At 36.4% G+C, this 27158-nt stretch overlaps 1 protein-coding gene across 3 annotated transcripts in view; it reads left to right on the forward strand.

Annotated features, from left to right (window-relative positions):
• MOB1B (MOB kinase activator 1B) overlaps positions 1 to 27084 on the forward strand; it is a 78090-nt gene extending 51006 nt beyond the window's left edge. For all 3 annotated transcript variants that reach the window (XM_064367754.1, XM_012464431.2, XM_064367756.1), the window contains 4 exons: positions 8041 to 8134; positions 12894 to 13027; positions 17344 to 17507; positions 20562 to 27084. In XM_064367754.1, the coding sequence (XP_064223824.1) occupies positions 8041 to 8134; positions 12894 to 13027; positions 17344 to 17507; positions 20562 to 20639 (470 nt within the window). In that variant the 3' untranslated portion in view covers positions 20640 to 27084. The remainder of the gene's footprint in view (positions 1 to 8040; positions 8135 to 12893; positions 13028 to 17343; positions 17508 to 20561) is intronic.
• The last annotated feature ends 74 nt before the right edge of the window (positions 27085 to 27158 follow it).

Consider the following 27158-nt stretch of genomic DNA (forward strand, 5'->3'; position numbering starts at 1 on the left):
GATTTATTTATTTAGTTTTTAGATGGAGTTTTACTTTGTTGCCCCGCTGGAGTGCAGTGGCACTATTTTGGCTCACTACAACCTGTTTCTTGGGTTCAAGCAATTCTTCTGCCTCAGCCTCCTGAGTAGCTGGGATTACAGGCACATACCACCACGCCCAGCTAATTTTTGTATTTTTGGTAGAGATGGGGTTTCACCATGTTGGTCAGACTGACTTCGAACTCCTGACCTTGTGATCCACCTGCCTCAGCCTCCCAAAGTGCTGGGATTACAGGTATGAGCCACTGTGCCCTGCCAATTGTGCTTATTTTTTTTTCAAAAGACATCGAGTAGTAATCTTATGAAGTTAATAAAATACATTTTTGAGATGTTCTTAACTCCTACAGAGGCTAACATAGGAATAGTAAATATATTCTTGGGAATTAAGCCAGAGAAAGTTGAGGAATAAAAGGTTCAGAGTGTTTCAGCATTAGTAAAAATAATAATAATAATGATAAGAGAATTTTATAATTGAAGGAAATTTATTTGAATTTAGTAAAAATAAAATGAAAGCTAATTGAAAGTATACACAAAATGTCTAGGCTTTAAGAAAAAGCAAAACAATATTTTTCTTATATTTAATGACCTCTTATTATAATTTGAACTATGTCATGGGATGTATAAATTGAGCTGGCCCCCTCTAATACCTTTTAGGAACCAGAGGATTTTATTTTGATGTCTTAAAACTTACTGTAACAGCATTTACACAAGAGCCATATTATTATTATGTGATTATCCGCTTGAACCAAGAGAGGCTAGTTATTTGAAATAAAGTGATTTTTTTGCTTTATTGATGAGGCCAGTCATGTTTCTAAGATAGTTCTGTGTCATCTTCAAGATTTATATCAGAATAAATCTCCAATATATGTGTACATTCTTTTTGTACTTGTTTGTGCCTTTTTGTAAAATTTATTTGAGAGTTAATTTCTAATGTGTAAAATGTAAGCATGGCTGTATACAGCTTCTATGTTATAGTAGATTCTGTCTTCTCAGTTGCCACAACTGAGTGTCTGTACCTCCCTTATCTGCTAGGGATACATTCCAAGATGACCAGTGGATTCCTAAAACCAGTGGTAGTACTGAACCTTATATACACTGTGTTTTTTTCTATATACTACATACCTATGATAAACCTTAATTTGTAAATTAAGCACAGTAAGAGATTAACAGCTATTAATAACATAGAACAATTATAATTATACTGTAGTAAAAGTTATGTGAATATAGTCTCTACCTTTCAAAATAATCTTTCTTTGGTTTACTCACCCTTCTTGTGATATTTCACTCTGATAACCAAGATGGCTGCTATAAGTGATTAATGGGCAGGTATACATCATGAATATGCTAGACTGAGGGTTGATTCACATCCCAGGTGGATGGAGTGAGATGGTGTGAAATTTCATCACATTACTCAAAATGGCATACAATTCAAAATTTATATATTGTTTATTTCTGAAATTTTCCATTTGATATTTTTAGACCATGGTTGATCACAGATAACTGAAACCATGGATAGTGAACCCACAGTTAAGGAGGGACTACTGTACTACTGTAACGCCTAGAACTTTAAGAACTTTTAAAATTTCATAGTAATTCTATAATTTTACTACAGCTGGACAAAGATTGCTTTAGACTGAAGCATTAGAACATCTGCTTAGGACATATTCTGCTTTGAAAAATACAGTATTTAACTGAAGTGTTGGACTGTAACCCTGCACTCTGGGTGACAGAGCAAGACTCTGTCTCCAACAAAAAAAGAGAAAGAAAATTTAAAATTCTACTCTGAGAAAGACATTGTAAAGAAAATAAAAAATGAAGCCACTGACTAGTAGAAAATCTTTGCAGACCACATACATATTAAAGGACTTGTATCGAAAATATACAAAGAGCTCTTAAATTCAACAATAAGGGCTATGCAGGGCAACATAGCAAGATCCTGTCTCTAAGAAAAGAATAAGCTAGCCGGAGATGTACATACCTGTAGCCATAGCTACTTGGGAGGCTGAGGTGGGAGGAATACTAGCAGTTTGAGGCTGCAGTGTACCAGGATCATACCATTGCACTCTAGCCTGAGTGGTGGAGTGAGACCCTGTCTCTAAAAAAAATGAAATAAAGTAAATTTAATAAAAACGTAAGGAGAGAAAAAGAATCATACAATGAGTAGGATAAATAGATAGCAAATAGTAAGATATTAATAGTAGGTTGAAATCCATATATTATCAATAATAATTGTATTAAATGTTAAGGTCAAAATAGTCCAACACAAAAGTTGGTTGTCCGGGCATGGCGGCTCATGCTTGTAAACTCTGCACTTTGGGAGGCTACAGTGGGATGATCACTTGAGCCCAGGAGTTTGAGACCATTGTGGACAACATGGCAAATCTCCATCTTTACCAAAAATAAAAAAGTTAGCCAGGCATGGTGGCACACACCTGTGGTCCAGGCTGCTTGAGAGACTGAGGTGGGAAGATCTCTTGAGCCTAGAAGGTGAATGCTACAGTGAGTTGTGATTGCACCACTGCACTCTAGCCTGGGCAACAGAGCAAGACCCTGTCTTAAACAGAAAACAAAGAACAAAAAAACCTCGATTATGTCAAGATGACAACAAAGCAAAACAAATCCAAATGCTGGAAGATACACTATAAATATACAGATATAGAATGGTTGAAACTAAAGTTAAACACTAATCCAAAGAATGTCAGTAGTCATGTTATGTCAGATAAAGTAGACATTAAGGCAAAAAGCAATGAAAAAGGACATTTTAAAATGATAAACGTTTCAATTCCCAAATAATATATAAAATTCTGAATGTATATGTTTCTAATAACATCTCAAAAACTTATTAGTATTAGTTGACTGAACTAAAAGAAGTAGACAAATCCATGGTCATAATGGGAGATTTTAACATTTCTCTTTCAGTAACAGAAAATGTAGGAGAAAAAAATCAATAACGAATTAGAAAATTTGAACAACATGATTAACAGACTTGACCTAGGAGCACATGACCTAAGCACCTAAGAGTACATATATATATGTACATTTTCAAAAATTGAAGCCAATACTTTCTCTAACCACAGTGGAACTAGGTAGAAAGCAGTAACAAACAGAAATCTGTATATGTTTGGAAAAAGTACATCTCAATGGAAATTAGAAGATATTTTAAATTGAAATTTGGTGATGAAAATACTATATATGGAAACTTGTGGGATATGGCTGAAGCTGTGTTAGAGGAAATGTAGAGCCTTACATACATACATATATTAGAAAAGAAAAAATATTAAAAGTTAATGAACTAAGTATCAATCTCTCGAGGTTGGGAAAACAACAGCAAATTAAATGCAAAGAAAGTTAAAAGAGGTGAGGCCAGTGGTGGCTCATGCTTGTAATCCCAGCACTTTGGGAGGCTGAGATGGGTGGATCACAAGGTCAGGAGTTCAAGACCAGCCTGGCCAACATGGCGAAACCCCATCTTTACTGAAAATACAAAAATTAGCCGGGCATGATGGTACGCACCTGTAGTCGCAGCTACTCGGGAGGCTGAGGCAGGAGAATTGCTTGAACCCAGGAGGTGGAGGTTGCAGTGAGCTGAGATTGTGCTATTGCACTCCAGCCTAGGCAACAAGAGTGAAACTGTCTCAAAAAGAAATGTTAAAAGAGGTTATCAGTAAAGAACAGAAATTAATAAAATAAAAAAGAAACATACAATAAAGAGAATCGGGCTGGGTGCAGTGGCTCACTCCTGTAATCCCAGCACTTTGGGAGGCCGAGGTGGGAGAATACTTGAGGTCAGGAGTTCAAGATCAGTCTGGCCAACATGGTGAAACCCCATCTCTACTAAAAATACAGAAATTAGCTGGGTGTGGTGGCGGGTCCCTGTAATCTACATACTTGGGAGACTGAGGCAGAAGAATTGCTTGAATCTGGGAGGTGGAGGCAGTGAGCTGAGATTGCACCACTGCACTCCAGCCTAGGTGACAGAGCAAGACTCCATCTCAAAAAAAAGGTGGTTCTTTGAAAAGTCTAAAAATTTATAGCTCCTCGTAAGATTGATCAAGAAAAAAAATTTAATATTTATAAAATAAAAATATTATTTTAAAAATATTAGTTATTTAAAATAATATTAGAAAGCACAGATAACCAATATCAGGGATAAAAAAGCAAATACACACCAGATCTTACATAGCATTAAAAGTTCTAAGAGAATATTGTGAACAAGTTATAAATTTATCCTAATGAATTTGAAAGTTTAATTGAAGTAGCCAAATTCTTATAAAAATTCAGCTTATCAAAGTTAACACTAAAATAAAAACATTTGAATAGTCTTATAACTTAAAAAAAAATTGTATCTATTTAAAAACCTTGGCACAGTATATTTCCATGAAACATATAAGGAAGAAATAATGCCAGCCTTTGGGTCTTACAGAGAATGGAAAAAATATTAGTTTTATGAATTCTGCATGAACATTACAAGAAAGGAAACTAGGTCATCTAACTTTTGAAATTAACCTAGATGTAAAATTCCTAATAAAAATATTTAGTGAATTGAATCTAGTAACATTTTAAGTGTTTATAATACATTATGACTAAGCTGAGTGTATTCCAGGAATACAAAGGTTAATTTAACATTTGAGGGGGCCTCATGTTGTGGCTCATGCCTATAATCCCAGTGTTTTGGGAGGCAAAGGTGGAAGGATTGCTTGAAGCCAGGTGATTGAGATCAGCCTAGGCAATATAGCGAGTCCCACTATTTACAAAAAATTTTAAAAGTTAGTCAGGTATGGTGTTGCTTGCCGATAGTCCTAATTACTCAAGGAGGTCCAGGCGAGAGGATTGCTTGAACCAGGAGTTTGAGGCTGCACTGAGCTCTGATCATAGGACTGCACCCCAAGCCTGGGCAACAGAGTGAGATCTTAAAAAAAAAAATTAGAAAAATAAATTTAAATTTGTCATTGTGATTCACTGCATTAGCCAATCAAGCAGAAAAAAAATCATATCACAACAATATGTGCAGAAAACCATTTGATAAAATTCAAAATCAATTCGTAATAAAAAGGTTATCAAGTAATAGATAAGAACTTTCTTCTGATAAAGCATATTTATTTGCAGAATAGCTATAACATTATAATAGTAAATGTTGAAATTTTTTCTTAATTTAGGAAAGAGTCAAGGATATCCATTACCAGTATTTTACTGGAGTCTTTATTTATTTATTTTTTATACAGAGTCTTGCTCTGGCGCCCAGGCTGGAGTGCAGTGGCACAATCTGGGCTTATAGCAACTTCTGCCTCCTAAGTTCAAGTAGTTTTCCTGTCTCAGCCTTCCATGTAGCCGGGACTACAGGCGTACCTCTGCCATGCCCGGCTCATTTTTTGTATTTTAGTAGAGACAGGGTTTCACCATATTGTTCAGGCTGGTCTCAAACTCCTGACCTCAGATGATCTGCCTGAATTGGCTTCCCAAAGTGCTGGGACTACAGTCATGAGCCACCGCATCCAGCCAGTTACTGGAGTCTTAACCAAGTCAGTAAGTCAAGAAAAAGAATACAAAATATACTGACTAGAAAGGAAGAAAGAATTATTTTTTTCATTCATAGCCAATAAAAGTAAATATGTTGATTGGTCTGAAAATGCCTTTTTGGGAAAGAAAATGTGTTGAAAATCTAAAAGACTATGATTATTATTACTACACCATGATTATTATTACTAATAGCTGAATTTAATGAGGTTGGGTCAATATAAAATTATGAATATCTCATTACCAGAAAATGGAGTCCAAAAAAAAAAATGAACAAAAGGAAAAAATATATAACATCAAAAATATCAACCTAGGAACAAATCTAGTGAAACATGGAAACTATTCCTTAATGATTAGTACTTTTTATCCTCTTTTTTTTTTAAATTAAATTTTTATTTTTTGAGGTTTTGCCCTATCATCCAGGTTGGAGTGCAGTGGCACAATCATGGCTCACTGCAGCCTTGAACTTCCCTGGCTCAAGCAATCCTCCCACCTTAGCCTCCTAGAGTGTTCTAGAGTGCTGGGATTACAGGTGTGACCACCATGCCCAGCTACTTTATTTATTATTTAATTTTTTGTAGTTATGAGGTTTTACTGGTTGTCCAGGGTGATCTCAAACTCCTCGGCTCAAGTGATCCTCCCAAGGCCTTGGTCTCCCCAAGTGCTGGGATTACAGGCGTGAACCACCATGGCCGGCTTATGTTCTTTTTAAGAAATTTATAAATGCCAAAGGTCATGAATATGTTCTTTTAAACTTAATTGTCTTACCTTTCACATTTAGAGGTACAGTCTACTTGAAATTGCTTTTTGGGTATGACATGAGTTAAGAGTCAAATTTTATTTTATTTTATTTTTTTGAGACAAGGTCTCGTTCTTTGGCCCCAGGCTAGATAGAGTACAGTGGCGAGATCGTAGCTCACTATACCCTCTAATTGCTCAAGCATTTCTCCTGTCTCAGCCTTCTGAGTAGTGTGGCTGGGACTGCAGGAGAGCACCACCATATTTGGCTAATGTTTAAAATATTTTTGGCAGAATGGGGTCTTGCTGTATTCCTCAGGCTGGTCTTGAACTCCTGGCCTCAAGCCATTCTCTCACCTCAGCCTCCTAAAGTGCTAGGATTATAGGCATGAGCCAACTGTGCCTGGTCAGGTTTTATTTTTTCCCCATAGCAATAACCAGTTGACTCAGAAATAATTTATGAAAAGACTGTCCTTTGCTTATTCTGCAATGATGGCTATGTAATAAATCAAATGTTCCATCTATGTTTGCATCTTTTTCTGTAATGTAGTAATTGTTCATGTCTCTCTTCTATTCCATTGGTCTACTAAAATCATACTCTTTTATTCATTGTGCTTTATCAGTCTTTTTTTTTTTTTTGAGATAGAGTCTTGCTCTTGTTGCCCAGGCTGGAGTGCCACGGTACGATCTTGGCTCACTGCAACCTCCGCCTCCCGGGCTCAAGAGATTCTCCTGCCTCAGCTTCCTGAGTAGCTGGGACTACAGGCACCCGCCACCATGCCCAGCTAATTTTTGTATTTTCGGTAGAGATGGGGTTTCACCGTATTGGCCAGGCTGCTCAGGAACTCTTGACCTCATGATCCGCCTGCCTCGGCCTCCCAAAGTGCTGGGATTACAGGTGTGAGCCACTGCACCTAGCCTGTGCTTTATAAATCTTAATACTTACTTTTGTTTTTGTTTTGAGACATGGTGTCGTTCTGTTGCCCAGGCTGGAGTGCAGTAATGTGATCGTGGCTCACTGCAGCCTGACTTCCTGGGTTCAAGGAGTCCTCTCACCTCAGCCTGCTGTGCAGCTGGAACCACAGGCATGCACTACCATGCCCAGCTAATTTTATTTTCATTTTTAGGTGGAGACGAGGTCTCAGTGTGTTGCCCAGGCTGATCTTGAACTCCTGTGCTTAAGCGATTCTCCAGCCTTGGCCTGTGAGTGTGTTGGGATTATAGGTGTGACATATTGTGCCCAGCCTGGTTCTTTTTTAAGAATGTGTTGGATATTCTTGCCTTCTTGCATTTTCAAATAAATTTTAGCCTTTTTAGGGCCTATGGAATGGCATTCTGCCATCATTTAAATTTGTAGTTCCATGATTACCAATATCTTTTCATAAGATATTTGACCACTTGGAAACTTCTTTTGTGAAGTGACAGTTCAAAACTGTCACGTTTTTCAACTGTGTTGTCTTTTTCTTATTGATCTATATGAGTATTTTATATATTCTAGATATAAGATTTTTGTTATTTAGATGTGTTGTAAATAACTTCTTCCTCTCTCTGCTTGCCTTTTTGCTCTCAAGGGAGTCATTTGATGAACACAAGATCCTCATTTCAATGCATTGAGACTTCTGTGTATGCTTTTCACCTGTTCTTTGTTGGGGAAAGAACACTGATAAGCCTATTCTGTTTGAGTACAATTAAAATTTCATTTTAAATTTAGCCATTCTGTTTTACTTACAACTGATATTTGCTTTACAGCTGTGGATTTTTTCAATCAGATCAACATGCTTTATGGAACCATCACAGACTTCTGTACAGAAGAGAGTTGTCCAGTGATGTCAGCTGGCCCAAAGTAAGACATGGTTAATGATCAGTTCTCATTTTTATATTAGTTTATGGTTCTTGGAGAAGAACAATATTTCTGACCTTGTGATTTCTCTACTTAGCATCTCTTTTTGAGGTTTGCCAGGTACTATTAATCTAGATTCCTTAGCTTGGGTTTTGTGACCCTCCATCCTGCCTTTCCTGTGTTTGCTTACGTGTCTTCTCTGGTCTATCCTAACTAAATTACTGGAAATTCTTTGCTGTCCCCTCCATTACTTATACCCTCTGGAAGCTCACTTATTCTTTTCTTGGATATTTTTCTTTTCTCCCATTTCACTCCTGTCATTTTCTGTCAATATTTCAAAAAAATCTCACTGATCTTAAAGTTTATTATCAAATGCCTCTCTGTCAGAACCTTCTGATTTCATCAGACTGTTGAACTTTTTTACCTTTATAATGATGATTCTTTGTTATATTTCTTATGCTGTTCATACATACTTTATTTAACCTGTTAGATTTGTTCTTTTAATTCCCTTTTGGTGCAAGGACAGAGCTTGCTACCTTGTTTTAAAGCCCAGAAAACGTGGATTGAATCAGTACATTTTGGAAACTGGGTTTTATTCTTACTACTACTAATAATAGCAATGGCAGTTACCATTTATTTAGTGGTACCTAAATGTAAGGCCTTTCATACATATCTTTTACATCCTATGTCAGCATTCATCATAAAAATATTGCTGTATGCATTGCCATAGACTCAAAGAATTTAGTCAGATGATCAAAGAGCCCATAACAGAGGTATAATATTGTAGCTCAGGAAAGATATGGAGATACCACATGAAGAGGTAAAAGAAGTTGGCAGTTCTCAGTAAAGAGAAAGGAAGACCACACAAGGAAAGGCACAAAGCTGCGTTTGAACCACTCTCTAGCCCATAGAGATGAGTATAGCTGCAGAGCTATTCAAAATCTAGTGTCTGTCAATTCCCTTCCTCCATTTAGACCTCTTCCTGCAGAAGTATGTTTGTGGTTTTTACGCCTCACAGGACTGTTTACTTTGGAGAAACGTCTTCTGTGGACTTTGTATGGGGTTTATAGTTGCAGGTGCATCTTTTGTTCTCTCCTTACCCTGTTTGAACTTGTATGAATTAAGTTGCACTCCCCAACTCCCCTTTTTGAAAAGTCTAGTCAAGATAGCCATTTTAAAAAATAATGTGGTTTAGGCTAGGCATGGTAGCTCACACCTGTAATCCCAGCAGTTTGGGAGGCTGAGGCTGGTAGATCGTTGCCTGAGGTCAAGAGGTTAAGAGCAGCCTAGGCAACATGGTGAATTTTGTCTCTACTAAAAATAGAAAAAATTAGCTAAGCGTGATGGTGCGCACCTATAATCCCAGCTACCCAGGAGGCTGAGACATGAGAATCACTTGAACCTGGGAGGTGGAGGTTGCAGTGAGCTAGAATTGTGCCACTGCACTCCAGCCTGGGTAACAGAGTGAGACTGTCTCAAAAAAAAAAACTGTGGTTTAAAGACATAGGTGTCTCCTAGTTTTATCATCAAAGGTAGAGTGTGAATTTCTGTTACTTGTTATTTTGGGAAGATTTCTTAGAGGAATGGGGGCATTTAGAAATGAAATAAGTTCCCTTTTAGTATTACTTAATTCTCGTCAGTATTACTGGTATTCACTTTGGTTAAGTTTCACTTGTGAAAATAGATGTTTTTAATTTTTCTATTCTATGGTTAGTTATGCCTTGAGAAGTTAAATAGCACTGCCTTCTAAGAAAGCCAGTTCTCCTGGCTTGAGAGTTCATTGCCTCTGCTGCTGTACGTGTGTGTGCATGCATGATGTTAAAGCTGTGTGGTCTCCTGCCTTCCCCACCTGCCTGCTTCCCTCTCTTTCTCTTTTCTTTCTTCTTTTTCTTCCTTTCTCCCTCTTTCTCTTTCTTCTTTCTCTGCATTCCTTTTCTTCTTCCTTCTCTTTTCTTTCCTCTCTCCCTCCCTGTCTCTTTTTTTTGGAGAATCTTGACATTTCCCAGTTATTAGTGCTAGGAGGATGTAGTTGTTGTCATGGTTCTTCATCTTTACCAGCAGATGCAGGATTGTGCCTAGGAGAGGCATTTGTTAATATTCAACAAATGCTAAGCCTCTTGTAAAGTGGTATTGAATGATGGCTCATATAATTTTGTTCTGTTACTGTTTTTTTATTTTTATTTTATTTTTTTGAGACAGTCTCACTCTGTCGCCCAAGCTGGTGTGCAATGGTGTGATCTTGGCTTACTGTAACCTCTGCATCCTAGGTTCAAGAGTTCTTCCTGCCTCAGTCTCTCGAGTAGCTGGGATTAAAGGTGCGCACTACCGCGTCCTGCTATTTTTGTATTTTTAGTATAGATGGGGTTTCATCATGTTGGCCAGGCTGGTCTCAAACTCCTGACCTCAAGTGATCTGCCCTCCTCAGCCTCCCAAAGTGCTGGTATTACAAGAGTGAGCCACTGCGCCTGGCCCTCACTTACTGTTTTTTATTATTATTGAAAAAGAAATTGTGAATTGGAGTTTGCAGTTTACAAGTTCATGCTGTGATGACAGAAATAAATTTCAAAGAGAATAGTCTGTCAGAGGTGGAATGAGAAAGACAATGAGGCAAAATAGAGCTACAGAATGAAGGAAGTCATCCTAAGTATAAATATGACAAAAGTAAAAGAAGAGATTAGGGATTCATAGTTTTAAACTCTAAAGGTCTAAGCAATATACAATTATTTTTCAAAAAGCCTTAGGATATTGAAAGTTGATATTTTTAAAAAACACTTCAGGATATTGAAAATGATTCTTTGGCTTACTTTGCCTGTTTTTGATTTTTACATTTAAAAATGAATGTGAAACATCTGAAAATAATTGACAAGATGAAAAACATGATGGTGAGGGAAGGTTAAAAATGTTAAGGTTTCTTAACATAAGGTAGTAAACATGGTTGTGTCCCTGTCTCTTAAGAATAATTGTGGGCTGGGGATGATGGCTCTTACCTGTAATCTCGGCACTTTGGGAGGCCAAGGTGGGAGGATTGCTTGAACCCAGGATTTCAAGGGTGCAGTGAGCTATGCTTGTGCCACTGTACTTAAGCCTAAGCTACACAGCAAGACCCTGTCTTAAAAAAAGAAAAAAGGCAAAATGATGGCTAGAATGTCACCATTCATGGTCTCTGTCTTCTAAGAGTAGCAAACAAGGAGATGAAATAGGCTTAAATTACACTAAAAATGTTAATGTTATATTAGAAAGAATCTTTTGACTGTGAAAGTGATTAAACAGTTAAAACAGGATATGAAGAGGTGTTGGAAAGTATCTCCTTGTAGACCTTCAAAATGGGACTTGATAGTCATCCCTATTGTCCCACTTTGACAGAAAAATTTTCTACAGAAAGTTTAATTCAGGTGTATCTTGTTTAATATTATTGTTCAGCTGTAAGTAGTTCTGATTAAATAGAAAGGCATCCTCGTTTATCCTATCTGAAAATAATTTTTATTGTTTAAAATGCCCTGTAGTATTTTTCTGTTATATTGCCATCTCCTTTCCCAGTCTCACTGACCTATTATTTAGCCCAAACTCTGGGGACAGGGTTAGAAAAACAAAATTGAATCAAAGGGAGAAGTTAAGCAGGAAAAGTAACCTTTTGGAAACTAAAATACTAAATCCTAGGTCAGTTTAGAGACTTTTCCACTTTGGAGTTTCACCAATATACATCTTTCTTATCTCAAAATTCAGTGTGTGTGTGTGTATGTGTGTGTAACTCTTTTAGGGTTTTTTTTTTTTTTTTTTGAGATGCAGTCTCGCTCTGTTGCTCAGACTGTAGTGCAGTTGCACCATTTTGGCTCACTGCAACCTCTCCCTCCCGGGTTCAAGCAATTTCCAGCTAATTTTTGTATTTTTAGTAGAGATGGGGTTTCACCATGTTGGCCAGGCTGGTCTTGAGCTCTTGACCTCAAGTGATCTACCTACCTCAGCTTCCTGAAGTGCTAGGATTACAAGCATGAGCCACCATTCTCAGCCTCTTTTAGGGTTCTTATCATACTGTTTTTACATCTTCACTTTTGAGTCTGTCTTTTCTACTAGTCTGTTTTCCTTGAGAGTAGGGAAAGTGCTTTCATTTTAGTGTTTCTTGTTCTTGACTTAGTATGTTTCACATGGAAGGTACATATTAGATGTTTATTGAATCAAAGGATGGTGTTCTGCTGATATTGAAAGCCTTTATTTGGGTTGCAAATTTTCTTTGGACCTTCTTTAAAGACATGTTTAGCGCTTCAGCCAAATGTACTCAAATATTAAATCATTCTCATTTTCCTTAATCTTATTTTGGTACTTCTGTGTTACTTTCTATCCTTAATGGAAAATTTAAAGCCCCAAGTTAAAAAGAATTACACTGCATAAGGAGAAATGGTTTTTAAAAGGAAGAAAAACAACCATAAAGTCCAAAAGTGGTCATCATAGAACTAGGAAGTAAGCTAGTTTTTCTACTTTCAATAGTGTCTGATTTTAAAATATAAATGCTGTTTATGAGAGCTATATAAAAAAATTCAGACCTGAGGAGAGTATAGAAACACAAAACATGAGTTTGCTGGGATCTACTTAGTTTGGATTGTGATAAATGCAAAGTAGATCACTGGCAATTTAAAAATATATCTTTATTTGGAGGAGCAGAGTATTGAAAACATGTCTGTGTGTACATTAGTAATATACATAAAATATATACACTATGTATAGGTATATACTGATCTTCTGTGTGCTCTTTATCTCTCCAATGCAGATATGAGTATCATTGGGCAGATGGAACAAACATCAAGAAACCTATTAAGTGCTCTGCACCAAAGTATATTGATTACTTGATGACCTGGGTTCAGGACCAGTTGGATGATGAGACGTTATTTCCATCAAAAATTGGTATAATTATTTTTTTGTAATTGGGATTCATCTTGATTTATCTTTTATATATGCTTCTAGAATTTTCCTCCCTTTTTCACTATATCTAGTTGGAGAGTTCTTTAGGTCTGTGTTGATGTATGTGTATGTTATGCAGTTCCCAAGAAGAGGCACAAAAGTTTGTTAGCCCAGTGGTAAAATAAACAAGTTATCCTGTGTGAATTGAGCTTTTACCCTTTAACTTAGTGCTTTTAAATGCATAATTAGCTAAAAGGCTAGATTTATTAGAAAATAAATGATCTCCTTCTCTTAAGGTAATTATTTTATTTTGTTAAGTTTTTGTTGACATTCTAGATTACAATATCACTGAGTTTATTTTTAGACAACAATAGTTTTTTTTTTAATACTTTAAAAAATAATTATGATCATCACTGAGAATAAACTTACTTCCCTGAAGTAAGGGGAAGGGCTTAAGAAGCCCTTTTGGTAGATAGAGGCTTATTACTATTCCAGAAATCATGCTAAATTACTGCACCTAACATATATTTCTAATCTTATGCACTTAAAGGTGTTGTGTCTTTTTCACACCAAACTTATCATGAACATTAAGGTAAACCCTCTATTTTATTTTATTTATTTTATTTAATTTTTAAAAAATGTTTTGGGAGACAGAGTCTCACTCTGTTGCCCAGGCTGCAGTGCAGTGGCACGATCTTGGCTCACTGTAACCTCCGCCTCCCAGGTTCAAGCGATTCTCCTGCCTCAACCTGCCAAATAACGGACTACAGGCATGTACGACCACACCCAGCTAATGTTTTTGGATTTTTAGTAGAGATGGGGTTTCACCATGTTGGCCAGGCTGGTCTCGAACTCCTGACCTCAAGTGATCTGCCTGCCTTGGCCTCCCAAAGTGCTGGGATCCTTCTCTATAATTTTAAATGATGAGATCAGTATATCTGGGATAGTAACAAAATCTGGCTCATGATATAGAAAAAAGAGAATGGACATTGAGTAGATAGCTAATAACATCTGCCACAGTCATATGTACTTATTTAGGGAAGTTCTTTTGGCTTCTATCCAGTGTTATACAGTAATATATTTGTGATCAAAAGGGAGTTTGAATTTATGACTCAATATGAATCTTATAGATTCAGATATTAAGCTATGTGAGAAGAAAACAAGATTTGAGGGGTTGCCCTATTATTGGCTGAGTGACTTTTGGTTTTTTATATTTACTTTTAAGGGCAGACTGATCAGGTACAAATTGTTCACATCTAGATGGTCATATGTTTTTGCCTTCTCAAACTTCTTACAACTGATTATCTCAAAAAGAGAATTTGCTCTTCTAATGTTAGAACTTTTTGACATCTTTTGATTTTTTTTTTAGAAAAAATGTGGTGGTGAAGACAATATAAATTATTGTTATTATTATGGAGTATTTTAAACATATTTATTGAATGCATTAACCACTTTGAACTTTTGTAATAAAAGAGCAAATTTTCAAAACTGAATTACTTATATATATATCATAAGGGTTGGATGAGTGTTCCCACTTTATCTCTTATCTCTCATAATACAGTTTTTAAATTTTTATTTTAATCCAATTTCAAACTTTTAGAAAATTTGCAAGACTTATACAAGGAAATGTGCAAAGAATCATACAAACCCTTCATCCAGATTGTTAATTGTTAACATCTTCCTCCTTCCTTTCCCTCTCCCCTAATCTCTCTCACACATACACATACGTTCATTCATTCCTTTTCCTAAACTGTTTGAGAGTAAGTTGCATATATGATGCCTTTAAAACTTGATTTTGTATTTCCTTAGAAAAATCACAGTACAGATACCAAGATTAGGAAATTTATACTGATGCTATGCTATTTTCCAATCTATAGATCTTATTTGGGCTTTTCAGGTTTTCTTAATAATGTACTTTATAGCAAAGAAAATCTTTGATATTTGTTTTCATTTATTTGTTGTCTCTTTAGCCTCCTTTGATTTGGAAATGTGCATTTTGGTCATTTTTGTTTTTTTATGGCATTGTTGAACAGTGCGTATTATTTTATAGATTTTCCTTTCACTTTGGTTTGTCTTATGTGTCTTTGTGAACTATAATTAAGTGAGCAGTAGCAATATGAGGGCAATATGATGACACTGAATCCCGTAGTACCAATATTTGGCTGTTTTGTCAATCTGTATCTTTTAACATGTTTAACAGAGGATATGGGATTTTATACATTTTTTAAGGTAAATTTTACTGTATATATTTAAGGCAGACAACATGATGATATGAGATTATACATAATAAAATGGTTATTATAGTGAAACAGATGACCATCTCCATCATCTTACATAGTTACCCATTTTTCCCCCTGTGGTAGGAGCAGCTGTAATCTACTCATTTAGCAGAACCCTGAATACAGTATACTATTCTTTTTTTAAATTATTATTTTTTTTGAGACAGAGTCTCACTCTGTTGCCAGGGCTGAAGTTCAGTGGCACAGTCACAGCTCACTACAGCCTCAATCTCCCAGGCTCAAGCAGTCCTACTGCTTCAGCCTCCTAAGTAACTGGGGCCACAGGTATACACCACCATACCCAGCTAATTTCTAATATTTTGTAGAGGCAAGGTGCCGCTGTGTTGCCCATGCTGGTCTTGAACTCCTGTCTCAAGTGATCCTCCCACCTTGTCCTCCCAAGTGTTGGGATTATAGGCGTAAGTCACCGCCTAGCCTCACTACACTAAGCACACTATTTGTAACTGTCGTCCTCATGTTGTACATTAGATCTTTAGGCTTGTTCATTCTACATATCTGGTACCACGTATCCTTTCACTTACCTTCACCACACTCCCTGGTGGCCACTGTTTTATTCTCTATCTCTGTATATTTGACTTAAAAAAAAAATCCACATGTAAATGAGGTCATGCAATATTTTTCTTTTTGTGTCTGGCTTGTTTCACTTAGTGTTGTAACTGAGCGAGTACGAAATCACCACTGAGGCAAAGACTAGGCCAACTTACAGGGTCTTTATTGCCGGAGGCCACAGAGGACTCGCATCTCTCAAACCTGTGGCCCCAAAAGGAGGGTGTCAAGACCATTTATGCCCATAAACCACCTCCTGGGTGGGGGTGCGGGTGAGGGGCTTTGGACATTCCGAGGGCCAGGAGACTTTGGACATTCCGATTATTACTTAAGTGGCTCACAGAAGTCAAGATAAGCGTTAGTTTGCACATTGTCTGGGTAGGGTGGAAATTACAGACCGTAGTTACTTATTACAAGTTTTAAAATGGTGCAGGGGTCAAAATGGCATTGCTTTGGACTGCTTGCCTGTCATGTTGGGTTACAGAGAGCAGTTTCAACAGAAAGCCGAGGTATAGTCGAGGTATGCAGTTTATGGGGCATTTACCATGTCACATTAGCATAATGTCCTCCAGATCCATCCATGTTGTGGCAGATTGCAAAATCTCCTCTTTTTGTGGCTGAATAATATTTCATTGTATATATATATAGCAGAGTCTTAAAAATCCATTCATCTGTTGATGGACACTTGGGTTGTTTCCATGTCCTGGCTATTTTGAACAATGCTGCAGAGAACATAGGAGTGCAGATACCTTTACGACCAGGTTATTTCATTTCCTTTGGGTATATACCCAGAAGACAGATTGCTGGGTCATATGGTATTCTGTTTTTAATTCTTTAGGAACCTCTATGCTGTTTTCCTTAGTGGCCATACCAATCTATGTTCCCACCAGCAGTATATGAGAGTTCCCTCTTCTCCACAGGGATTTTATATTTTTCGACTTTCATATTTCAGTACTGTAAAAGTGCTGTAATTCATGAATCAGTGGAATAGAGAATGTAGCTAATTTCAGGACAAATGTAGACCTGGAGTAGTAATGAAATAATTCCCATAGAAAAATGTACAATATATACTGCAAGCATTTTAAACAAAACTGAACGTGGTTAATGCATTATTTCTGTTCAGCACATATTTTTATTGAGACTTAAGAAATCTGATTATCTGAGTGTGAGTTTCAGCTCCACTACCATCTTGGGTGTGTATCTATTTCATTTTAGTAATGTGGTGGTAGTATGTTAGAGACATTAACAGGCTATAATGAAAACTGATTCTTATACCATAAAAACTTTGAAGTTTATTTTCATTCATGACATATTGAGAACTTCTGAAAAGGTATAATGGGTATATGTATAAATTCACAAATACTACTTCTTTTCAGCCTTGTCTTGGTAATTTATGTTGCCCTTTGCTGACAAACTCACGTTGTCTTGTTATCATCTCCTGTTATTAGAGGGAATTGTTTATCTCTTTTCTAGGTGTCCCGTTCCCAAAGAATTTCATGTCTGTGGCAAAAACTATACTCAAACGCCTCTTTAGGGTTTATGCTCACATTTATCATCAGCATTTTGACCCTGTGATCCAACTTCAGGAGGAAGCACATCTAAATACATCTTTCAAGCACTTTATTTTTTTTGTCCAGGTAAGTTGGATTAGGAGGCCTTTGGTGCTCAGGGTAAGCATTTATCTTCATAGTTCTAAGGTGAATACTGCATCCACACTGTCAGGATGGAATTTGCCATATCTCTCTGGTCTGCATCCTCCTCTATGCTTTTCCATGATAACAAGGACTGGCTTTTTGTTTCTAAATTGTATTAGTCTCCAAGTTGATGGCATGCAGGTCTAAAATGGATTTGAAAAGTTGTGCCTTGGATTTGCTTCAGTTAACAGGCCATATGGAGGGGCTTGATAATGAATCTGACTAGTTTGGCAGATCTGTGGATGAACTGGGTCTCCTGGGCATTTTAGTACTTCTCCCACTCCAGTCTACCCTGGATCTTTATTAGCGGACTCCGACCCAGGAATCGTTTTGAACATCACTCATTTTTTGTCCTTCTTTTTAAAACCACATTCTAAATAATTTTTAAGTTAAGGACTGTCTATCATGTCTGAGGAAAAAATATGTCACAAAGAATGTTTCTGTGCCAGAGGGCCATTAGTCTTTGGTTTGACTTCCTAGTTGACCTTCTCTTTTTATACTCTTCAAAAACTGGCCTTAGAAATGTAGACTAAGAGCAGTGACAGTATTCTCACCTTGCTCTAACAGTAAGAGAAATAACAGGCAGAAATGAAAAAGATGTGGAAATAGACGAGCTGACCAGTTTTTTATTGTTGTTGTTGGAGGTTGAGGAGGAGAGATGGTGGTGATCAGCAGAAGCCCAAGTCTTGAATTCATGTTGTTTTTGTATATCTACAGGCATATATTTATAAATGCCTTTGCCACTTCCCCTGTTCTCTTAAGAAATATGTATCCATTTTCCACTGTATACACTTCTCACACTGAAGGCACATATTTTACCTATGTAAACGTAGTTTAGGAGATTGTACCCTGCCGAAACTGTTGCTGTCAACAGTTACTTTACCGCGATATCCTATGTCCAGAACTAAGGAACAAAGAAAATGTTGTCCTAAAGTTTGCATCTGTGTTTGGTTTAGGCAGAACGTGATTGCTAAAGTTAATGTTGTGTGGTTTAAGAGTATGTTCTCCCTCCAGAAGGGTTAGTTTTACTTGGCTGAGTGATCTTACACTGTGTTTCCCAACTCCTAGCAAATAGCAGGGGATCGATTTATAGCATTTACCACATCTGATGCTGTTTGTATCTCAGGACACTGTGAGCTTCTTAAAGGTAGGTCAGTAGTTTTACAGTATCACCGTTTGATTAAGCAAGGGCGGTACCTGCCTTGGGCCCCACAATTTAGAGATACCTGCTCTGGTCCTTCTGTAGCCTGCACCCCTCTCCGCAGAGTGAGGAATCTGTAGGGCCAAGAACATACCTATCTTGATCCTTTCTGGTGCTTGCTTGGGTACCTGAAACCCAGAATTCTCTGTCCACATGGTCCAAAACGTATTTCCAGGGTCTGTATGTATCTTTCCCTGGGCTCCATTCTTTTGAGGGCAGATTCTGTCTCTGAAATGTATACCTTTAGGCCTGAGGGGTTGCTGATGGCAGTTGTTTCTGAGGGCATGTGGACATTACCCAAAGTGTCCACACTCGTATGTGAGGTCTCTTGAGGTGCAGGATGGATGGGGTTTAAAAGCAGGGAGGTTTGAGGGCCAGGCACCCGAGGCTGGCTCTCCTAATGTCACTACTTTCCAGTGTAGAATCATTAGGAGTCTGGAGAATTTTTTTTTTTTTTAGACGGAGCCTCACTTTGTTGCCCAGCCTGGAGTTCAGTGGCACCATGTCGGCTCACTGCAACCTCTTTCTTTTGGGTTCAAGCAATTCTCCTGCCTCAGCCTCCCGAAAAGCTGGGATTACAGGCACCCACCACGCCTGCTAATTTTTGTATTTTTTAGTAGAGAGGGGGTTTCACCATGTTGGCCAGGGTGGTCTCGAACTCCTGACCTCAGGTGATTCACCCACCTCAGCCTCCCAAAGTGCTGGGATTACATGTGTGAGCCACCACGCCTGTCTGAGTGTGGAGAATTCTAAGTTTGAATCTGTTATCCTGGTCTCTATGAAAGTATATTTGTCAGGGTAGGAGGATAGTACATGTTTTACTTAACAACATACTAGCTTAATACAAAATTTAGTAATTTAGTCATATGATATATATCCATTTGCGTTATTGGCCCAGACTCTACAAACCTTAGGGGTGGTCCTGCTATTAAATACCCCCTAATGCTTCTCTCCAGTATTTAACTGTAGTGCTTGGCACATGATAGATGCTAATAAATGAATTAAATTTGAAGCTAAGAATGCCTTACCATGGCAAAATATCAGAAGTGCAGACAAACCTCTGTTTACTAGCCTTTTAATTTATAGTTCAGGGGAAATCTAGTCAGAAGTGAACTTCAAAATGACAGGGGTGGAATTTCTGAAGGAGCACAAATTAAATTCAGGCTTTCTCATTTGTTCTTTACAAGATTTTAATTTATCATTTGTGGACTCAACCATATTCATGTTATTTTCCTACCATATCTTGCAAGATAGCTTGTAGATACATTAGTTTATAACCAGGTTTTTGCTCGTCATATAATACTCAAGTTTGCCTGAGATGCTAGTGTGTTTTTTGTGTGTGTGCACACGCGCGTGCGTGTGTGTGCCTCTACTTGGTTGACTGTATTTAAATGTGTATGTGTGTGTGTGTGCACGTGCACACGTGCACCTCTACTTGGTTGACTGTGTTTAAATGGTGTCCAGATCATTCCTTTCAACAGGAAGCAGCAACTGCCATTTATTGTTACTTTGTGCCAGGCATTACATGAAATAGTTAATATCCAGTATCACATTTAGTTCCCACAATAATTTTATGAGTTAGCGGGATTTATCCTAATGTCACAGATGTAAAAACATAACATCAGGAGTGGTTAAGTAATTTACCCAAGACATAGACCTAGTGAATAAGGGAAAAAAAATTCTGTTTTTATTTACTTCAAAAGCTAATTTCCAACAAATGTTCATGGTAATTTACTTTGGAATAAGATGCAAATAATGTTTTTGCTATTTATTCTGCCTTTCTTTATCATGCATAGGAATTCAACCTTATTGATAGAAGAGAACTTGTACCACTCCAAGAACTGATTGAAAAACTCACCTCAAAGGACAGATAAAAGGATGCAGAGCTGTGCAAATTGTTCCTCAAGTGAAGCAGTGTGGAGCGTGTTGGGGTTTTTGTTATATTTTGTTTTTATCTGGATTATTTTTGTCCTAGGTTTGGGGGGACTTGTTTGGGTTCCTTTTTCTTTATTCTGATTATTTAAAACCATATTCTATTGCTAGGGGAAGCCAAGAACCATTCTCTATACAGTTGATAAGAGTAAATTTATCTTAGTGTTTTTAAACATGGTTTTGGTTACTTGAGGAGTTTTTAAATAATATTGTGTGCTGCAAGAAAGTGCTGATTGATTGAACTGCTGATGGATTGGTTTCTGTGTGGTATAAATTGTGGCCCATTTTTGAAGTCCCCAAAAGACTTATGTTTTTAAGTGCCTTGGCAGGCTCACTTCTGAGGTGCAAAGCATAGATATAGAACTGAACAGGGCTTAAAACAATATTAGGATTACTACCCAGGGCACTTACTGGTGCATGTTGTAAAATATCTGTGATAAAAGCCATAGTTTACCTAAAATGGTGATCTCCAGCCTTTACTGCTTTGAAGAAACAGAATTTGTAAAGGTGTGCATGTAGAACATAAAAAATATTTCTTAATTATTTTTGATATTGATGGTAATATATTATGTTCAACAATGCTTAAAGCTCTACAAGCAGGTCTTTTCCCACCTCTTGATATCTGTGATATTGAAACTTGAGGATATTGAAATGTATTACATTTTGGCTTCTTTCTACATGTTAACTGCACTGTAGTTGTAAAAATTCAGGTTATATATAGGATTGCCATCTTCAGAGGTGATGCTGAACTGTGAGGTTTCCTAGCAATTGCCAAATGAGCCATAAATCTGCACAACTCCCGTCTGCCTTGAAGAGGAGGGGATAGGAATGCGTATTTGGCTGGGGGTATGGAGATGTTACTCAGTATGGGGAGTTAAGTTCTAGAAAGTTTTGTCCGAAAACCTTTGAATAGAGTGGCATGAAGCTTTTTAATCAATTACTTATATAAATAAAGTCTTAGAGACTTCCTTTTAGGAATCAACTTCCATGAGAAGTTAAAATAAATTATTATTTTAGGTACAGACATTAAACATGGAATTTAAGGACTGTTTGGGGAAATTGATCACTTCTTAGCGTTTCCATTCAGTGAATGGAGCTGGTGTTTCCCTGTCATTTTAAGATGATACCGTATCTTTGCTTATTATAGGCCAAGTTTGAAGCATTCTGACTTCTGTTTTTTCCACTGTGAAAGGAAATCTTTTTCTTTGCAGTAATATCAGATAATGAAAAATGCTAATTCAGTAGTTATTAACTTTTAAATTTTATTTGCCATGACCTTCTAGTGAATTATTACCATAAATAACAAGTTCAGAACTTAGTTTTTAGAATTTTTTTTTCCACTTCAGTTTTATTCTCGAGAAATACCCTTTTCAGAAATCCAGTTTTAGTGTTGTCATTTCCAATAAATCTTCTTTCTTCAGTAGAAATATATACCCTTTCTTCCGTAGAAACATAGACCTTTTTCCTTCTAGGAAGAAATGCTTGCTCTGAAGTAGTATAGATTAAAAACACTTAGTAGAGAATCTAAAATTACATCGGTTTGTTTTGCCATTAACAAGTAGAGCAGACAATTTAATGCCATTACAATTATGTTGATTAGGAACTGCCTTTTTCTCCACTTCATTTCTAGCAATTATTCACCAAGTACCAACAGTAGAAATAACAGGAGAGCATGGCAGAGTTACATATATTAGACATTTATTGGTAAAGCTTATTTATAAACTGTAGTGAGAGCTAATTTCCTCAAGACAAATCTTTTTGTATTCAGATAGATGATATGAATCATTATGGGTTGATTCAGAAATAAAACTTGTGAAGTGATTTTGAGTATTGTCCATATAGGAAAATGAAGCACAGAATTAATTGCTCAGTCTTCCATATTGTATTTGACTTCATATCAGTCTAGTAACAAAGGAGTTGCAGTAGCCAAGTGTAGAGAGAATAGTGAAAATTAATCTTGCCCTTTCAAGCCTTATACAGTAGTACACTGTAAAAATGGAAAAATGTCTCCATAAATTAATTTTAGTAGTAAGACCTACTCTCCTCTATATGTAGAAAGAAGTTTGTTTTCACTGTGCCAGAATCTCAGGTGCCTGCTTCAGAATATTTCTTTAATCACAGTCATTGGGAAGTAAAGAGATGTGTATATATGGTAACAAAGCATAGCAGTTCTCTAGGGGAGGGGCCTGGCATTGCACATGGTGTTACATGGCTACAAGTAAAGAAAAATCAGAAAGTGAAAGAACTGATATAATACCAATTTGATTTGATTTGGTTGGTTCCCGTGAAAGTTAGTAAGATGCCCTTTCCCCACCTCCCCGAGATGGAGTCTCACACTGTTGCCCAGGCCGTAGTGCAGTGGTGTGATCTCTGCTCACTGCAATCTTTGCCTCCTGGGTTCAAGCAATTCTTCTGCCTCAGTCTCCCGAGTAGCTGGGACTATGCGCATGCGCCACTACGCCCAGCTATTTTTTTTTGCATTTTTAGTAGAGACGGGGTTTCACCATGTTGGCCAGGATGGTCTCGATCTCCTGACCTCTTGATCTGCCCGCCTCATCCTCCCAAAGTGTTGGGATTACAGGCGTGAGCCACCGCGCCTGGCCAATACCCTTTTAAATGTAAGGATCAATGCTTTGTCCTACAGCAAAGTTTGCTAATAAATGTCTATTGGATTCTTTTCAGATTTTAATTAATTTGTAAGTAACCAAGATAATTATTTTCCCTCTTGCTCTTTATATTAATACATAGCTATAAAGCAAAAGTTGTTTTCTTATCCTTCGATAAAAGCAACCCATAAAATATAAAGTAGTAAGTTAACATAGTATTATTATTAGTCACAGTGCTTTTTTTGGTTAAATGTTGATAAGAAGCAATGTTTTGGAATTACTTTAAATGATGGAGTAGTGGTGGTAGAGGGAAATTAATCACAAAATGAGTGAAAATCTTTTAATTAGCAGTAGATGGTGCTGCTGGCTTTCATTTGCAGACTTGATTATTCCCTTTCCCTTAAAAGCCATGGCATCAGACTGCACTAAACAACAAGCATGTGTTAGTTGCTGGTAGAGGTTTTGGAGGTTAATTTACCTTAAGTTGTAAGATTTTAAATTGCTGCCTCTTTCTACCTTCCCTCTATTAGTCGTTTGTAAATTCTAAATTGTCACCATAAAATGTATTAGGTAGGAGAAGATATGTTTTGTGTATAATATATCTCAGATGGAGTTACTACCTGGCTTATCAGGATGGATAAAACACTACAATCTCTTATCAGGAAATAGAGATGATGTGGATATTTATATATTACATATATAATCACCAGACTCCATTTTATATGTTAGTATTTTCCTTGCTTATGGGAAAATTGCAAAACAACATTTCATTTATACTTTTGTCTACCCCTCTCTGAGAGAGGTTTTGATAACCACTGAAATGGTAGAATATGTGAGATACAAATATTGAGTTGTAGAACTTTCTTTTTAAAATGAGTAAGTCATGCCTTAACATCCAAATAAGAGTTGATCTTCAAAGTGGTTCTTTTGAGAGCACTATTTATTCCAGCTATATTGCAAAAGGATAATATTTTTGGAACTCTTCTAAAGGATGCCATAAGAATCAGTTTGTGATTATGCAGGAAAGTCAATTTCATCATTTTAGTTACACCAAAAACTTTTGGCAGCTTAATATGATTTTTTTTTTCTTTCTTTTTTGAGATAGAGTCTTACTCTGTTGCCCGGGCTGGAGTGCAGTGCCATGATCTCAGCTTACTGCAGCCTCTGTCTCCCAGGTTCAAGCAATTCTCCCTCCTGAGACTCCCAGGTAGCTGGGATTATAGGCATGCACCACCACACCCGCCTAAATTTTGTATTTTTAGTAGAGATGGGATTTTACCATGTTGGCTAGGCTGGTCTCAAAATTATGACCTCAAGTGATCTGCCCTCCCCAGCCTCCCAAACTGCTGGGATTACTGGTGTGAGCCACCGAGGCCAGACAATATGCTTTATCTTAATCATCAGCTCAACTGTAATTTAAACTTGGCTGTTCTCTGAGAACTCAACCATTAGGAAAGTTCAAAGGAAAGTGCCGTAAGTTCTGAATTTGCACAAGAGAATGTTTTAAGCCTTGATAACATCATTGAATAAAAGAATAGTTTCCTGATGTCACTTTTTTGAAGTGGAAAATATCACTTGGATGTAGAGGTTTTACTTTTTAAAAAAATTCAGTTTAATTACCTTAATTACCTTAGTTAGATATGTTAATAATCGAAAAAACTAAGTCCTTTCTCTAGAACTTATTTTCTATTTTTGTTCCTTTTCCTCAAAACTTTCAATTTAATTTTGACTACTGTAGGATAGTATTGATTGAATGGATACTATGGAAAAATGGATCCAATATTTAAGATAGAAGTAGTTTAAGGAAACAACAGCCTTTACTGCCATTTTTTAAAAAATGTTTTCACTCAGATGAACAGTTTGTCTTCAATGAAATACTGGAGATTATTATACAAAGAAATTGGAGTAAGTTTCATATGCTAATTATGGAATAAATTTCATATGCTGAGTTTTAAGCCTACATATCACAAAATATTTGGACTCGTATAACCTTTTCATATATTTCTAATTTTTAATGTCTTTTTAAAAGATGTGGGACCAAAAGCATATTTATAATTTGGAAATGTGACTGCATACCAATAAGAAAACTTACCTTATTTTGAAATTTATCTGAGGTATTGAAAAATATGCCAATTCTTAAAAACACAGATTTATACTTTAAGCTTATTTTGAAATTTATCTGGGATTTTAAAGAATATATACCAGTTCTTAGAAACACAGATTTATACTTTAAGGACTACTCTTAAGTAATTTAAATATCAGAGTTTTATTGTAATATTAAAATTTACCATAGAAGTCACTGTTGTTCAGCTATCAGCTTAATTGTGTATGATATGATAAATATTTAGCACTAAAGCTATCTTAAGATTTAATGGAAAAGTTTAATTTGAAGATGTAACAAAAATTCTGACCGAAGATGATTTTGAATTTTTAAGGCTTTCCTAATAGGCTAATCACAGAGAATAATTCATTTTGAAGGTATAAAACTGCACTCTATGTCTGTCACTTGTAGCTGAACTGATTCACATTTTGACAAAACAGAGAAAATACAAATTAGAATGTTGAGTACCAGCAGTTTTGCAAATGTAGTACAACTTTCTTTTTCTGCATATAGAACTAAATGATTGGAAACTTTAGGCTACCGTTTTCAAAGGTAGATACTAAAATCACTGGCTTTTTCCAGCAGTATGTTCTTCCACTGTGAGTGTACACACACACACACAGGAAAATAATTAGGTTGATTTTTCAGGTCTTTGTTAGAGATTCTGAAGTATTTACTGTCAGTTCATAGGTTTCAGTTTGTTTAGGTTGACAGCTTTCTTTAAATTATTTCACTAAAGCTGAGATTATTAGTGATACAAAGTTAAAATTTCAATATTTAATTTCTCCTTCACATATTATTAATATTAAATTGTTTTTTAATTTGTAAATTCATGTTCTCATCTGAATTAATATTAAATTTGTATAGGTGGGTGTTTCTTACAGTTTTACACAAGTTTTTATTTTTATTTTTCTGAAATAATTGTGCAGGTTGTAAAAAAGGTTAGTGCATTTTCATTTTAAGGGTGCTTTGCTCCTTAAATTGTTTGGCAGAAATGACTGGTTTTAGGGAAAACAGCTTGTTTTACAGCCACTAACTTGTATTTGTTATTATTGTACATGCATAACCAGAGTGGTGAGGGCACTAATCTTGTAAGGAACACTTACTTGATGTTTTATTTGAACTTTTCCTATAAATTTAAGTTACTAGAATTACCACTAGGAACAGTGTCATGAAATCTTGGTTGAAAGAGAATACAATATATGTGAGAACACTTAAAGTTCAAATAGAAATCATTTCTGAAGACAGAAGCAGAGGAATATTGTCGTTGCCAAGTAATGGAAGAGTAAGGGCAGCATTTACACTGTGCAAGTATTGAGGAGAGTGCATAAAGACAGGGATCTACTCTCATGGAGATAAGATGGTTTCTCTCTTATGATCAAGTAGCTAGAAGGGGGAAAATAATCTAAGATATGAAATTCAACATAGGCGTTATAAACTATGCCAGATTATGCAAATTGTAGTTGTTACTGATCAAAGTTTAATTGCTTCATCATTTTGGTTAAAAAGGGATACTGAATGTCAAAAAATCTGTAATATGTTTTATTTGAGAGATGTAAATAATGTATACAGACTTGTATGTGATAGGATGGGAAATATTTAAATTCTAGGTTTTTTTTTAAGGAAGAAACTCAATGTTTATAAGAAAAAAATGAATAAATAGTTATGTTTGGCCATGAATCCTGACTTTGCGTTACTGTTTATTTTTGCTATTGGCATTCCCACACTAAACACATTCCAAGGGAAATATTGAT

Source organism: Aotus nancymaae, unplaced genomic scaffold, assembly GCF_030222135.1.
Source record: "Aotus nancymaae isolate 86718 unplaced genomic scaffold, 86718_ANA_hifiasm-v0.15.2.pri h1tg000006l, whole genome shotgun sequence".
In the NCBI taxonomy this organism is placed as follows: Eukaryota; Metazoa; Chordata; class Mammalia; order Primates; family Aotidae; genus Aotus; species Aotus nancymaae.